Source organism: Podarcis erhardii, assembly GCF_964252035.2.
Source record: "Podarcis erhardii genome assembly, chromosome: 4".
In the NCBI taxonomy this organism is placed as follows: Eukaryota; Metazoa; Chordata; class Lepidosauria; order Squamata; family Lacertidae; genus Podarcis; species Podarcis erhardii.
The window spans coordinates 84,962,812-84,979,721 of NC_138508.1; the positions used below are offsets into that span (position 1 = coordinate 84,962,812).

At 40.8% G+C, this 16,910-nt stretch overlaps 1 protein-coding gene across 3 annotated transcripts in view; it reads left to right on the plus strand.

The window, feature by feature from the left end:
* FGF14 (fibroblast growth factor 14) overlaps window positions 1-16,910 on the plus strand; it is a 295,728-nt gene that overhangs the window by 213,682 nt on the left and 65,136 nt on the right. For all 3 annotated transcript variants that reach the window (XM_081858343.1, XM_081858344.1, XM_081858342.1), the window contains exons 2-3: window positions 10,866-10,976; window positions 14,058-14,161. In XM_081858343.1, coding sequence (XP_081714469.1) covers window positions 10,866-10,976; window positions 14,058-14,161 — 215 coding nt within the window. The remainder of the gene's footprint in view (window positions 1-10,865; window positions 10,977-14,057; window positions 14,162-16,910) is intronic.

Below are 16,910 nucleotides of genomic sequence, written 5' to 3' on the forward strand. Positions count from 1 at the left end.
TGATCCGTCTGTCTAGACCAGTGTTTCCAAACTTAGGTCTTCAGCTGTTTTTCAACTGCAACTCCCATTATCCTGGGATAATGGGATGATGGGAATTGTACTCCAAAAGGAGCTGGAGACCCAAATTTGGGAAACACTGGTCTAGATGGTGCTTTCTGCACAAGATAGAGTTACTGGCTTGTCTAAAATTAAAATTCTGTACCAGAAACATGGTGATACCCTAGTGTGCCATGATATACTTATGAATTCCCATATAATTGGGTGTTTTGTCTCAGTTTGGAGTGCAACATGCAGGACTGATGTAATATTCTCTGCATTCTAGCCTCTTCCTTCTCACATTCCACAGCAAGAGAACCCCTTAAAGATCAAGTCAGTAGAGTTACTCATGATAAGTTTTTTAAAAAATCATTTACATACAGTGGTACAGTTTCAGTTACAGATAGGTAGCCGTGTTGGTCTGCCATAGTCAAAACAAAACAAATTCCTTCCAGTAGCACCTTTGAACTGGTACAGTTTGGCACCTTTGAACTCTTGCCTTACAGCACAACCCTGTGCATGTCTACTCAGACTATAGACCCATTGTGTTCACTCCCAGGTAAGTGTGTACCTAGAATTATCATTGCATAATGCCCACCATAGGCTGAAGATGCACTTCCTTATCCCTTTGACACCTGGGAGAGAGGTATTTTAGGGGCTACCCTATTCTTTAGACTATAGATTGTTTTAAATGGTTTAGTGTTGTGTTTTTATATTGTTTTAACCCACCCTGAGTCCCATGGTGAACGGCAGGTAAGACATTCTAATAATAATAATAATAATAATAATAATAATAATACAGAATATTATAAAAACTGCAGTCCTAATGGTCTTACCAGGATGGGTGGTCATCTTTAGATGGTCATGTATATTACTCCATGTACTTCAAAATGTGGCAAACAGCCCTGTAGCATTTAGGGGTTGTCCTCCTCATTCTGCTGAGTCCTGACATGACAACACCACAGCTTCTGCTGCTCCATTTGTATAAGTATATACCAATGTAGATGAATGCCATCTATAGATGCAAAAACAGTTTAGAACACCGTCATTTTTGCTCATTGTCCTGCCTGGTTAGTCTTTGAAGTTTATACCATTATTTCAAATATATCTCTACATCAATATTGGCTCTGAATCTACCTGAGAGGGTATGCTAATTTATTGAATTGTTGAAGCGCACTGAAGATGAATGCTGATAGGGATCCAGACTTCTGTTGTCATCTATTAGTGATCTAATTACATATTGCTTCCTCTCACGGGACACCAGTACAGGCTTGATTAAAGTATAATATAGATAGTTCCCTAGAGAGTGTTAGGCTCTTTAGCTGACGCCATGAATTCAGAAGTCCTATTTTTCTTTCCCCTCTTGTTTATTGTATGAGCATGACAGCGTCAACATTATCACTTACTCCAGCGGTTGCCAACATTTTTTGAGCCTGTGGCCACATTTACAAACATTGTGGACACACACGCTCACACACATGGTAACCAAGCACACACCACAACCCATTCCACTGGCTACAATATATATATATTTACAAGCATAATTTCAGTGGGGGCAGAGGTGAGGGAACCCTGTGGGCACATATATACCCACAGGCACTGCCTTGATAACCCTTGAATTATTCTTTTTGAACTTCCTTAGCATCATTAACTACAAAAATGCTTTGGGGGCTGATGAAGTTTGAAATTAATGGTCAGAATGGGCTTAGGTTTGTCTTCATTTTTAAACACTACAAAATTGTAGATTGACCAACTACACCAGCTGTAGGGAGCCTTTGACCTCCAACTACAACTCCCATCAGCCCCAGTGATGCCAGCAATGGGCAGGGATGATGGGAGATGTAGTCCAGCAACATATGGAGGGCCCCTGACCTTTGGATTGTTTCCCCCCCGAGGCACCAGCTTCTCCAGACGATTGAGGGCCCCCAATGTCATGTACCGATGTCACACACACAGCCCTCTGAACACTGAGGGGGGCTGCCCCCTCAAAAAACGTGGGGGGTGTCAAAGTGCCTTAGCCCCCAGGAGCTAGCATCTGTTTCCCCCTAGTATGCAATTTTAGATTAACTTTGGAAATGTTCATCTGATGCACTAAGAAAACCATACCTTACAATCCTATGATGCAATGAAATGGATTTCAGTCCTTCCCCTTCTTTTCAACCTTCAGGGGTCTGTAACTTTTCTAATGGAGGAAGCTTTTGTATTATTAAAAGTTTCTCACTATTGAGATTTCTGTCAGTGAATAAAATGTGACTCTCAGCACTTGTCATGTGGTCCATGGAGGGGAGAAATGTTTGGGAACCACTGAACTAGAATGTCCATGATATATATAAATTAAATTCTGCACAGTTAATGTGGACTTGTGTGGGAAGCATTGAAAGGAAGGACAATGTGAATGTTGGAAAATGAAATCAAGGACAGGCAGTGATTTTTTACCTATGTGTAGTCATCATTGTGCTTCCAAGTACATGTGTTAATGTGTTATTGTATCAGTGGAACAGATTGCAGCCGAGTATCTTCCATTTTGGGTTCAGTTGCACTCTGAATTCCCAACTACAAATCTAGCACTCAGCTCAACATTTATTTTTCCTCATAGTTCCACACATATGAGTTAAGGGAAAGTGTGAGATGCTGAAAAAAACTATTTGGAAAATTCAGATATTGTTAAGTTAGCAAATTTCCTTGGAAGTTAGAACTACCTGGTTTCAAACTCCTGGGCTGCATTGCTGTGTTAGGTCTCTGCATGAAATAAATTGCTAATAATTAACACAGGGGCAGGGGAATAATCTCTGTGATGGGGATCATTGGATTGCTATTCCTGAGCCCTAATTACCCATATTACCCTAATTGCCATATAAAGGGCATACTAGGGTTGGCTCTCCCAATAGGCTGAATGAGGTGGTAGCATTAGGCGGTGGAGTGAAAATATTTGGGTGAGAATTTAAATCAACTTTTCAAAAATCAATTATGATAGTGTCTAGGACACTAGATAGAGAATAGAACAGTCAACCCACCCACTCCTTATGCCAGCCTGTGGTGGGTTTGGATTGAGCAGAGGCACTGGCTGAGTTGGCCTCCCATAGGCCGACACCAGCATCCCCCTTCTCCCTCCCAGACATCTGGATCCTGAGCTGGTCTCACTCTTGTCAGGTGATGGTATAGGTCCCAACCCAGACCTGATAGCTCTTCCATCTCAGAGGGGTAGGTGTCTGTGCTCATGGTTTGACCTGAATGTCTCCTGGAGCAGTCAGCTGACTGCTTTGCAATGCATTAAGATCATGTCTAGCCTCATGCCCACACAGCCCAGTTTCATAAGTTTTGCAAGTGATTTGTTGAGCAGCAATCAGTTGGCTGTTTGCCAAAATGTAAGAATCTTCCATGAGCCCACTGAGCCACTCTGTGCCAAAGGGTCATATGAATCAGTTGTTAGGTAAGCGTCACTCAATAAAAACACTCAATAAATATGTGTTAAGCCTTTATGTAAAAGATCATCGCTACTCTTTATTCACCACTGACCCCTACTATGACTGCAATACTTTGACTGCATTCCTGACGATAGCCAGGCTATTTAAATCCCACTGGCTTTCCCTGTATTGCCCCTTTATTGGTGTCTTCATGAGCACTGAACAGGAGAGGAAAATCTTGTGGTCCTTGTATTTAAGCTGAAGCGGGTTGCATGTAACTTGAGCACTCAAAGTGTTCAAGTTTACAAAATGCTAGCTGATCTTTAACACAGACTGAAATGAAGAATCCTGTGTGTTTGGCAGATAGACTGAAAACCAGGTTTGATGCAGAAGTAATATAATAATGATCCACTGTGGCAGAAGGGAGTATCAGGAGCAGTAATTAACCCAGCTTTATTAGAGTGGAACTGGTTATTTCCACATAAATAAACCCATTGGCCCTTTGAGCTGTGACATGTTTCGTCTAAAAGCATTTCATCCTCCACTTACTTGTGAAGTCTTTATTTGTGAAGTCTCATGCCCAACCTAGTTGTGGTTCAGTGACAACTACAAATACCTATTATCATGCAATAGTAAGTTTAGGCTACTGAGGCAAATGTATCCGTCTTTCTCTGCCAACACTGTGTTTCAGGTAGGAGCCATGATTCTCTCCTGCAAGGCCTTTCTAGCTAGAAATTCAGAGCTGTCTCTCACTCTGTGTCCTAGTATATAATAGAGGTAGTAATAACAGAGCCACAGGAACTGTTTGTAAAGTATGTCAAGCTTTGAAAACAATTTTAATTCTTTCCCCTTTTCCACAATTCATCATTTCCGTACAGATTAAATTGTATGTCATGCCTCTCACGGCACACAAGTATTTTTAATGGTAATGATTGCTTTCAGTGTAAGGGATGCTTCTTTTTTATTGATCGGCATCAAAGGTTCACTGGAAATGAGTAGCCAAAGAAGTCAAATGGGAAGCCAGAGAAGCGCTCAAGGAAAAGCAAAAGATCTGTAGCTGTCTGCACTGTTACATCGTATTGACAGATAGTGCTGGAGAAGCAGGAAAACACCAGAACATGACCTGGCACTTTATTTAGTAAAATATAATTTCCTAAATCGCTATAAAACAGGCACAAATAACTTTCTGACCTTCCATGAAACGTGACATACTTAATGAGAGATCCCCCTGAAGTACTATTTGATGGTGATTCTCTTGGAATGCTCTTACTAAATATCATAATCTGGGCCTGGTGCATAGCTTGTTGCCTGCAGATAAAATTGTGCCATGATAAAGAGAAGTTTTGGAAGGGATTTTGACTAGAGGTGAGGGATCCTGCAGGATTGTTTATTGCTTTCCTTCTGTAGATTTTGAAGCATGCAGCTGGGACATGGGGCAGGTGGGGGTCCCTCTACTGCCCCAGCTCTTCTGTTGAAGTGGATTTCGTACGGTCCTTTGAGAGCTATGGAGTTTTGCCCCCTTCCTATTTTGAGCTGCAGAATTCCTCAACTATTTCTCTCCCTCTCTTAGCTACACATTTGCTCTCCCTTTCTTCCACCATCCCTCTCTTGGTTCTGCAGTGTTGAGGCACACAGGAATATTATTGAAATGTTTCTGTTTATATTATATTTAATCGGTGCAGATCCAATACTCTCTTTATGTTCAGCCTCTTTTCTTTTGAAAGGGGCAATCTATTCTTACTTTATTGTGCCTATTTCTTTTTAAAAGACACAAACAGTGAAGGGAGTATTACTGGCAGATATTTATAAAATCATAGAACTGTAGGATTTGTAAAGAGTTGGCAGCTATCTAATTCAGCTCTTTACTCTAAAGCAGGATCTTCTACACTGCATCTCCAAATCCCTAAAGGATTAGCCTATATATTACTGCCGTTAAAAGCAACTTTTTCAATCCACAATTGACTAGCTTACAGAAAAGGGAGAATCCCCTTTCAGTGGCTAATTTTAGAACATTCCCTAACTGTTTCTGAAATCATTTCATTTTTCAGCAATAATTTGTACACTTTGTCCTACGCAACATTCTCATTGCTTTAACTTTTCTGGCAATCATCCTTAATTGAATCTTAGATAGTCAATAATCTGCATTGCACTATGTCTTTGGAAATCTCCTAAAAGGAGGTGATATTTTGGTAGAAAGCTGCAAGGGTCTTGATGTTCCAACAATAGCTTTAAATACGTTGGAAAGAGATGCACTATGAAAGATTGATTCCTCAGCCATTAATTTGTAACAGAACAGTGCAATAAATCTCAGTTTCTCTTCAGTATCTTTCTGCAGTTGTGAATTCCACTTGATTCACCTCTCTCACTCACCTTAACAAAATCAGTATTTGCCCTAGTTAGTTCAGATAGGAATCCAATTATGCGGGGAGCCAAAAAGCTAACCACCAATGTGCACAGGAGATCTAAAAAAGGCCATTTAGTTTAATACAGTTTGGTGAAGTGAAGATAAAATAATGATGCTTGAATCTATAAAAATGAAGTCCAGAACTCATTGAGAGTAATTGAATCAATTTCCCAGACATCTTTTGGAGATCTAGATTGAGGCCTTATGACAGGAGTGTGCAACCACCACCACCACCACCTCCTCCTCCTCCTTTTGAGATACACATACCCTTAGGTGGATTTTTCAATGAATGAATGCTAGTGGAGGGCATGGCCCAAGCCAGTGGTAGCTGGAGCCAGATGGACAGTGGTCAGGGCCCCCTTTCTGCTTCCCCTGCCACTTCCTTCTCTCTCTCACTACACCAGTGTGGTGTAGTGGTTAAGAGCAGTAGACTTGGGATCTGGTGAACCGGGTTCGCGTCCCCACTCCTCCACATGCAGCTGCTGGTGACCTTGGGCTAGTCACACTTCTTTGAAATCTCTCAGCCCCACTCACCTCACAGAGTGTCATGGGGGAGGAAGGGAAAGGAGAATGTTAGCTGCTTTGAGACTCCTTCGGGTAGTGATAAAGCGGGATATCAAATCCAAACTCTTCTTCTCTTCTTCTCTCCCTCTCTTTCTCCTCTTACCCCATCAACTATCAGAGGACGGACAGATCACTCTGTCCAGAGGTCTGATCACATGCCAGAAGGTTTCCGCTACTTCCTCTTACATTGCCCCATCCATGTTGGATTTTCTCCATAGTGTTTCCTTCCTCCAGCCCTTCTTCTTTTCCACTGGGCTTCCCACCCACCCAAATGAAATTAGGCTCAGGGCTGTATATAGCTCTGCCCTAAGCCCTGCTGTATGGTGTACACATCACCATGTCCCCTGAGATGGCAACATCTGCCATTCTCTCCAGTACAGGAATGGGGCCCTCTCCCTTTTCACCCTTCATGGAGGGAAGGGAAATGGCAGGCAGAGCTCAGTTTCCCCCCACTGGGGCCTGAAGTTTTGTGTCTTGTATTATCCTATGTTCCACATGCAGGGAATAGCAGCAAGGACAGTGAATCTTGCTTGAGGTGGTGGTTGGCCATAGTATTAGTTTAGCAAAACCAAATCTAGCATCTCACAGTTGTTTTATAGAAATGAACCAACTGGGATGGGGAGGTGTTATTTAAGTGAAATCCCTTCCTATTGGCAATACAGTGGTCATGGTGAGAGGGATTTTGCACGGGTTCAATTCAATTTTGCATGGGCAAAAATGCTCCCTGCTGAGATCAGACCACTCATTCCTCTTTCTGTATATGCGAAAACATAGAACAATACTTTTGCCTGCTTTTGGCAAGGCTTATAAAATGTATTTTTAATTGATTGCTTTATGCCTAGTGCTAGCAGCAGGAGATGGAGAAAGGTAGGTGTTCATTGCCAAAATACTGTGTAAGACAGACTGGGAAAGCCTTGCATCTTGGCACAATCCTCAAATTAAAAACAAGCGTTGACCCTAGTTGCCCTACATTTACTGTGTGTGACATATATAATATTGAAAATTTCAGTTTAATCGGTTTGGAGGCAAGTAGAATTTCTTTCTCTTTTCTTTTGTTTGCCAGATTGTTGACCATGCAGTTTTTCCTCTCCTCCTGTTCTGTATGCAGGCTCAGCTCTTGCCTCTCAATACAAGCAAATGTGAAATTCTATACAAGTAACACGAGTGGTTTCTTTCCATATTTTGTGCAATTGGCATATTAACAAGAAATAGGACCACATACAGTGTGCCGTACGACATTCCGTGAATATGCCAGCAGCATTTTGGAGTGATGCTTTTGCGTATCTAACCAGAAAGAATATACCACTTCATTTCATGTGCTTTTATGCATTCTGGCAAGGAGTAAATGAAGTTAATCACAAGTTAAGGAACCCTGCCACTCTGTATTATAGAAGAAGCTTCCTGTACATAACAATATAAAATTGGCTGTGGTTCAGAATTTTTGTACTTAGCATTGCAAATTAGGCTCCTGTCCTTTCCCTACTGAGCTGCTCACTGATGATCTGGAATACCTTATTTTCTATGGAATTTTCCCAGGTGCTTTAGAAATTAAAATTCTAGAGGGAGTTCTGAAAGGGCTGTAGCCAAATGAATTACATTAGTCCTTGATATAGGTAGAATTGCCAGGTGCAAAACTGTGCCAGGGTTCTCTAGCCTGCAGATTTTCGTTGTCACTTCAGCCCACAGCTGAAGCTTTGGGATAAAACCTTGATTTATGGGAAGCTTATATGAAACTGGCACACAGATGAATGACATACACAAAAATGATGGCAATCCCTGTCTTGTATAAAAAAACCGAACCATCTGAATTTCTTTTTCTTAGCCAGGTATTAGTGCTCCTATATATGGAAATCTTGTATTATTATCCCACTGCCCTTCTGTTTTCTATTCCTATAGAAATGCAACCTACTGATTTATAGATGCTTCTGACTTGGTAGTCATACTAATGGGGACTGGCTAGTTTCTGTACAAATTAGAAGCAAAGTGACAAATGGCTCTGTCATTCTGCTATGTCTCTGTACTTTCTGGATGTGACTAAATTAAAATGGATTACATGATTTGATTTTCATGGAGGGTTTGCTCATGCATGACAGTTTTGGAATCACAGACTTCCATGACGGATGGAGGGCTTGAGCTACTTGTTGATTATGCCCTTGGCAGAAAACTGCAGAATATTCTATTCTCCAATGAGCAGGAAAGAGGGGTGGGAATTACCCATACAGTTCCTTTGAGGTTGGTAGCATAAAGTTTTTACGCACATAGATTTAAGTTTTAACAAGAAAAAAAGGGCAGCAGTTGCCCTTCCATTCTGAACACATAACCTGAGAACATGCAACTTACCATATACAATATGTTTTCATTTTTAAACTAGGCACAATGTCTGTTGCGTAGTCATTGCCTGTTACATAGTTTTACTTAGGTTCAACTCCGAAAAAGGCATAACTTTTCAAGGTTCTTATTGACTTTGCATTCTTAAAGGTAATCCGCATTATTAGATTTTTTGCATGCACACAATAATATGACATTTAAAAAAGACAAAAAGGATTAAATCTGCCAATACGTAAAAATTATAACCTTCCATATCACTCTACCAATGTAAGACATTTTCATACCTGATGTGATCTGCCAGCATTACCTGAGGAGTACATGTCAACATGATGCCCCACTTTTATCAGAAATGACACACAATTCACGTCTGAAATAGGACAGGAGGTTTCAGTTGCCCGGAGAAAGCTCTCTTTTATCAGACATTGCTTGGAATCCTTTTGCTGAAAGACATGCATCTTACTGTTCTCTCCGTGTTATAAACCCTCTTGTTCCTGTATGCATGTGACATTGTTCATTATTAACAACCGTGCTTAGCAAACATGATTTTTAGTTACTAATAATGTGAACTTGAAAGGTACAATTTTTCATTAGTTGGCCTGGACCTCCCAGGTTATGTTAATTATTATGGTACACTACATTTATCTCTGCTAAGTTTAGAAATTTTTGAAAGTACTGAAAGTATGTTCCTATGAAAGTGTACCAGCTGGATTACACTCCTGTCTGCGTTTCAAAAGAGTTAAACTTGTGAAGAGAACTTTAAAAAGTAGAACTTGGAGCCTGTACAGATTTCCTGTGCAAATAGGAACAGGATTAGAACAAAGGTGGAATGCTGCAGCTCTTGTTGGCAGAAAGAGAAAGAAAGAGTATGGATAGACTTTGTATTGAGCAATTTAGATGACTAATTATAATGGAGTTATATTGTACACATTTTAAGAGTAAGAGGCTTATGTTTTTTATGAAGAAATAACAATTCTATTTTGGTGCTGCTGGGAATTTTCCAAGTTATTTCAGCACTTCTGTTTCTTAAGAGTCCCAATTTTATTTATTGCTAAGTGGTTGTTCACAGTCAGTGTGTTCCCTGGTGTTAGTCATCATAATGTCTAATAGGCCCGAATTTCAACCAATTAGCTATGTGAGCTTCCGTAGTCTAATCAGTAAGGATATGTCCAATAAAATGTAGTTCACCTACCCTTGTTTTATGTGAGCAACATGGACCATATCTTAAATTACTGATGTTTCTCAATATGGGAATGAACAACACGAACAACCATTTTGAGCTGTAACTAAGAGGAAAAATGCATAATGTGATAAACATATTATCAACTGATCTTTTCAATTAACTTATCTTATGAATTACCAACTTGCTGGAATGTTGGTTTCAGCTGACAGAAAAAGAAGCTATCAAAGACACTTTTCAGGGATAAAATGGGGCTCATCCATTTGTAGTGGGAAACAAAAGGTGGTCCATCAGTTATCAACATCAGTTGATAAAAGCTTTGTTCTTTTTGGCTTCTCCTTATTTTTCAGGAGCAGAATGGGTGCTAAAATTCTGATAACCTGTTAGGAATTTGTTTACTTCCTGTTAGGGACGAAGTAGAAATTCAATTCAGTTTGCATTTAAAGGCAAGTCTATCAAATTCACACATTCCGAAACAATACTGGAACTGAAACACAGCCATCCTTAAAAACTTGCATTCATTTGAATTTTGTGGTCCAGTTCTCCAACCAAGTTTTATAAAAATGCATATATTGGGTAAAAGTGTGCATAAAGGTGAATATATTATTTTTTAAAAAACAGGGAAAAAATCATTATATTAGGATAAATTGCTGGCAAAAATGTGTACCCAGGTCAAATCTGCATACAAAAATGTGTTTATTAGCATTAATTCGCACTAAGATGCTGAATAATTTTCATGGGATATTTAAAATAAATAAATCACAAATTGCTGCAGAAGTGTAGAAAAAAGAATTGAAAAATGAGGAAATGGGTGAATCAAAATTCACCAATCCTTACATCCCCACTCCTTGAAGGCAGCCATTATGGGGAGCTGTGCAGTTCTCAAATAGAGACATTAGGATATCTATTTACATGACTTGGAGGCTAGTGACGAAATATGTTTGTCTTTCAGATCCCCAGCTCAAGGGTATAGTGACCAGGTTATATTGCAGGCAAGGCTACTACTTGCAAATGCACCCTGATGGAAGTCTCGATGGAACCAAGGATGACAGCAGTAATTCTAGTAAGTGATTGTTCTAGGAAACTATTCATCTCTTCCTCACATATTGTAAAGTTAACCATTTCAAGATTTACATGCAAACATCACTGAGTGTTGTTTTTTTATGCCTCTTGTTTTCTGATTTTGCTTTTGCTAAACGTTGTTTTTGCTTTTTTTGATATTTACAAATTGAAATACAAAATACATAATTTTTAAAAACCCCAGTGCCTTCATATATGTGAATGAGACGAAGCATGCAATTTCAGGAAAGTGCTGAAGCTGCTCACTGCAGGATGATAGCCTGGCTTCTTTTTCAACAAAAATAGTTTTCAAAAATGTCTAAAATTATGTGCTAGTTTGAGAAGAATCTCCATACCTGCTTGCTAGTTTCAGCTTAAGTGTGCAGGCCTCCTGAAGTATTGCTAGGCATAATAGTCTCTTAAGGTGTGTTTTAATAACACTAAATAACTCTAAATTACATAGATAGCATTGCTGTAAGTAGGTTTGCCATGTGCCCTCTTTTTCAGAGCTAAAATTTGGGACAAATTGCATTTATTTGCTTTGAATGGCCGCTCTTTGGCTCTTCAAAATATGGCAACCCTACTAAGCAAAGGACTACTTTAATATTTCATTATCATTATGGTGGCAGCTGAATTCAGCAGCAGCCAAAATGCAACAATGAATTGTGATGGCATTTCCCATTATTCATTAGAAATGTCACTTACTGTGTCTCCAGCTCAGTGAAAGTTAAGCCAATTTTAAAATCTTGAGGTTGGTCAGGGTACCCTAGGATGGGTGGTGGTTCCACTCGCTCTTCCGTGTTCCATTAAAAACCCTCTTTTCTGTGTTAATCCTCTGGAGGGAGCCCAATGTTGTAAATACTGTGAGTAAAGCTTCCCCTTTGGTCTGTTGGTTTGAGTTCCTCCACATATCTTCATGGGCTGCTCAAGAGCTTGAAATATGAATCCACATGAAGGAGGGCGACATTACCAGCAGAGCAATCGGATAGGATGCACACAGGGCAGGACTTTCTAGGATTATGTGTTTCTTCTTCTCTGCTGCCTCAGCAAAGTATCCAACATGGCTGCATTGCCTGGAAATCTGAATGGAGGAAAGGAGGGAAAGACAGGCTAGTAGGTGGATGTCCTCTCACCACATCATTGTTCTGCTGTGCATACACAGATGATTCACTAATGGTTCCTGAACAAGCTGTTTTAGAATGTATTAGAGACCAGGGCCACTGCTGGAGGTCATCCTACCAACAACATTCCACTTTCTCCTAACCCCTCACTTTCCATTTTTCTAACTTTTCTTGAAAACTTCTTATAGAGAGTTTCGGTGTGCTACATCCAGCACACCTGAAAACTCCATTTAAAAGTTATGGTTTGGAGGGAGCTGTTGCTTTAGTTAAATGTTTGAAGTGGTCAAGGAGTGTGGTAAGAACTAGAGTGGCTCCAGAATGGCAGGACGTTGTTTTGCCTCACTCTGAAGTATAGGAGGAGAGAGAAAACATAAGAGTGGCTCATGGCGCTGTGTGCAACATGAGCACCTTCCTCTAAAGGTTTTTAAATAAGCAAAACAATGCACAGCCACCTTGTACAATTAAGGCAAGCAGTAGCCCACACTCGCTCATGCCCCTTCCCCGGGCTGTGTGGGGCCACCTTGGTGGTGTGGGGCCCCATACAAGATGAATGTCGTTTACTTGCAGAGACGCAAGCATCTGCTTCATTTTACAGCAGCTTCAAAAGTCCAATTCTTATGGTGCTCACAATCTTCTAATATGACAAAGAATTAATAATAGAGCCTAATTTTCTTGATGTATTTCCTGTGAGCGGTCTGTTATTTTTCTCCCTCCTGGGCATATTGCTTGAGTCATGTCCCTCTCCTGTGATGAGCAATAATGAGCAAGTTGTTCTTTTTCATACATTTTCACTTTGGTCAAAACATTTGTACCTGTTGTTGTCATGATTTTAAGGTCTCACTTTCTGTGGCTGCTTCCCCTCCCAGCTTAAATCAATAAGCAACCCTTTGAGAAACTGTTGTGTGATTGCTTGATCCTTTGCAAGTGCTGAGCCAGAAAATATGCCCAAGATGGATTTTGACTCCACTGTATGGAGGATGCTTCAGTCGTCGTCCATTGTTGTTGCCTCCATGCAGCCAGCTGTTTGTGTGCAATGGTTTGCCAGGCAGATCAGGAGATTTCCCACACATCAACACAGACCTGGGGGGGGGGCGGGGGGAGGAAGAGTGAGAGGCTGAAGTTGCACGAAAAACCCCATCTGTGTGGTGAGCCGCTACAACACACAAATGGCTTACCACATGGAGACTGTTGCTATGGGAAGCAATTTAAAGCAGCTATTTGTGCACACTGATACTTTCAAAGATGGATGCTGCAGTTCAGCTTCTCTGAAGCCCTGTTGTCATAAGGTTTAGATAGCAGGGAAGGGTTTAATTCAGGGGTCGGCAAGGTTTACTGGCAATGGGCCAGATCACTCCCACGGAGATCGTCTGTGGGCCAGACTGGCACAGCACGATGCCGGAAATCGCGTCTGCTCATGCCCAGATGCCAAAAATTGCGCCTGTGCAGAAGTGATTTTGGGTGTCTGGACATGCGCAGAAACGATTTCTGGTATCTGCGTGTGTGCAGATGCGATTTCCGGTGCCACTCGGTGAGTCCCCGTGCCACGCTGCGCTGGTTTAGCACAGTGTGCGGGGTACTCGCCAAGTGGGCGGCTCAGTTTGGGGGTGGCTCATGGGCCGGTAAAACAGTGGGCTGCATCCTGCCCATAGGCCGCACATTGCCGACTCCTGGTTTAATTCTTCTGTGAAAAAGTGAACCTGAGTGAAGAAGGTACATATTTATTTTTTCATGGGAACCAATCTGAAACAATTCTGGTACAGCAAGAAGTGTTTTTGAACCAATTTAAATCTGCTACTGCCACTACTCCTAGCTTGATTTCTAACACTGTGGCTGAAATGAACTTTGTTGCATTCTGGCTTCAGTCTTACGATATAGTCACAGGTAGAATTTGAGAATTAACTGTGCATAGGATTTCTACATGACATCATTTGCTTATCTGTGACAGATCTTCTTTATTTTTACAGCATTGTTCAACCTTATACCAGTGGGACTTCGAGTTGTCGCTATCCAGGGTGTAAAAACAGGCTTGTATATAGCCCTAAATGGAGAAGGGTTCCTTTATACGTCAGTAAGTAATATGCCATGGCTATTGGTTCTAATCTACTTTTCTATAAAAAGGTAGATCCAATTAATAGAAAATCTTGCAGGATTTGTAAAGAAGAAGGGTGAGATGATTCTACATATTGATTCTTAATACCTGTGGGTTTAATAAGGAGACAGAACCTTCATGTGGGATTTTCAGACTGCAAATCACTGGCACAACCCTTTCTCACAACATTTTTTGTCCTGTGGAAGCGACTGCAGTAAGGTATCTTCCTGAACTATGAAAGTAGCATCAGAAGTTCTGAGCCACATAGAAGGAGCCCACACACTGGCACAGGGAGGAGTCACAGCATGAGGCCTGCAACTTTTGTTGCTGTCTCAGGGTTGCAAGAAGCAGCAGTGCTGCAGCCACTCCCAATGTTGACCATGAAACATGAGAAGCAGCAGTTAGTTATGCCCATGCAATAATTTGATAATGATTAGAAGATGCATTCTAAGCAGTAGCTGGAGGACTTTGTTTAATATGACTGTATAGTGCTATGGGGATTCAAATCCCTGTGATGGGGTGTGCTCCCAATGTTCAGTCCCAGCTCCTGCACACCTAGCAGTTCGAAAGCATGTCAAGCACAAGTAGATAAATAGGTACCACTCCAGCAGGAAGGTAAACGGTGTTTCCGTGCACTGCTTTGGCTCGTCAGAAGCGGCTTAGTCATTCTGGCCACATGACCCGGAAGCTGTCTGCAGACAAACACGGGCTCCCTCAGCCTATAGAGTGAGATGAGCACGCAAACCCAGAGTCGTCTGCAACTGGACCTAACGGTCAGGGGTACCTTTATCTTTACAGAGCTATGACTGCAAGGTGTGGAGACTGAAGTCCAAACTTTTCTAATATATTGATATTTGCTATACAGTATTACAGCCTCACTTATTCGGGTAATTTGCATGAAATTCAAAGCTTTGGGAGGTAAAGATAAATAGGAAGATCCTTCAGAGTTAGAGCTGATATGAGATTCCAAAGAAGAGTCACAGTAAATTCAGATAACAATGTGTTTTGATTAACTTAGGCGATGCTGTGTTTACATTATCCTACATTCTAACATGATAATTGAAGCTGGTGGGTTTCCCATCAAGGATGTCATTGTCATGATTGAAGGCAATAAAACCTTCTCCTCCATAAACCAAAGCACATGGGAACCCCTACAATTTCAGTGGGAGAGAGTTTATCTGCCTTCCGTGTACATCATTTTGGCCTGATTGTTCAAACATTTTGTGCAGGAAATTTTTTCCCCATGCATACAAAAATGAATCATGTCAGCATTTTTGCAAGCTTATGTTTTATTGCCATTGAGGTAGAATTAAAGTTTTTAATTCCTTAAAATAAAAGGAGTCACATAATAGAAAAAAGTGCTTTTGGTAGATATTATTCAGGCAGATGAACTAGTCAAAACTCAACTCGTGTAATTTCCAGTCAGTTAAGGGGGTGAGTTTCAAGGGTGTGGTTAACTCTCCCATTGAACTGAAAATGCTTACTTTTGGCAGAATGGTACTGCGTGGCCCTGATCCAACTGTATGGCTGCAGCAGCATGTCACTGATAGTCTCATTAAGGCTGTGTGCATGCAGGCTGTTGACTTGGGCTCCCACCCAGTGCACCTAGCACATGTTTATGGATGCAGCTCCTTATCTAGCTGGTGGTGAATACACAGAACCCTTTTTCCAGGTGTGCATTCCTCTAGCTTGATCGTAACATTGGTTTTAAATAATGTTCCCTGTTAGAGGAGATGCTTGGAATTTCATTATGCTTTTTACAAGCCTTATCTCAAGAGCTGCCTTGAATTACCAATGTAATGGTTTGGGGTTGTTGTTTTTCCCCATTTGAAGGAATGCTAGACATATTATCAAGCTCCTGATACCCTGAAGAAAAATATTCTGTTTGTTTTGAATGGATGACAGTGCTTTTTAAAGTTAATTAGGAGGAAATGTTCTAGTAGCTGAAATGTCATCGAGATAAAAATGAGTATTGCACAGCACCTCTCTGTCATACATCGAAACATGGGCATATGGAAGATCTGTGTTTTTGAGTACCGTACTAAAAGTGTGCCGTAGAAGAACTGCAAAATAAAAGTGTGCAAATACCCCCCAGGTTGGAGACAATTTGAACTCCTGCTGTGATGGGTTGCTTTTCTGTTCCTTTGTATGAAGAACGTGTGACCATGAGAAGGTTGCAGGACATCACTACATCATGGTCAGCGATCAGGGATAGCTGTAGTCCAACAACATCTCCATGATCACATGTTCCCTGTCCCTGTTTTATTTATGTATATGGCTTTGCAGACAAACATCTATAAAACAACTCACTTCACAGTCGTAGCAATTTTTTTCCTATGTGGTAGGATTGGGTGCAATTAACACATTTCCCCCAACTCATGGTTATTACATTGTTTTCCATCATTTGTAGGGGTAAGAAAGACGTTCTGAAATGTTAAATATGTTTCTAAAAATAGTTTGGCAGGTAGTCTGTAAATCGGCAGAATGGAAATTCCTAGGAAGGGAGACTTAACACCCTTCCATGTGGCTTTTTAAAGACTATTCCATTGCAGTTAAAGTCACTATAACTATTGACATAGAAAGGCTATATTTTAATGGTGTGTTTGTGTACCTGTACCTTTGTGTTTTTGTGCATACAAACATATATGCAGTACTATTTTTCTAGAAAAAGAAGTGCCAGAACTCACCATGAATGCCTCCCTTGTTCTCTTATAATGGCAATGGCGCC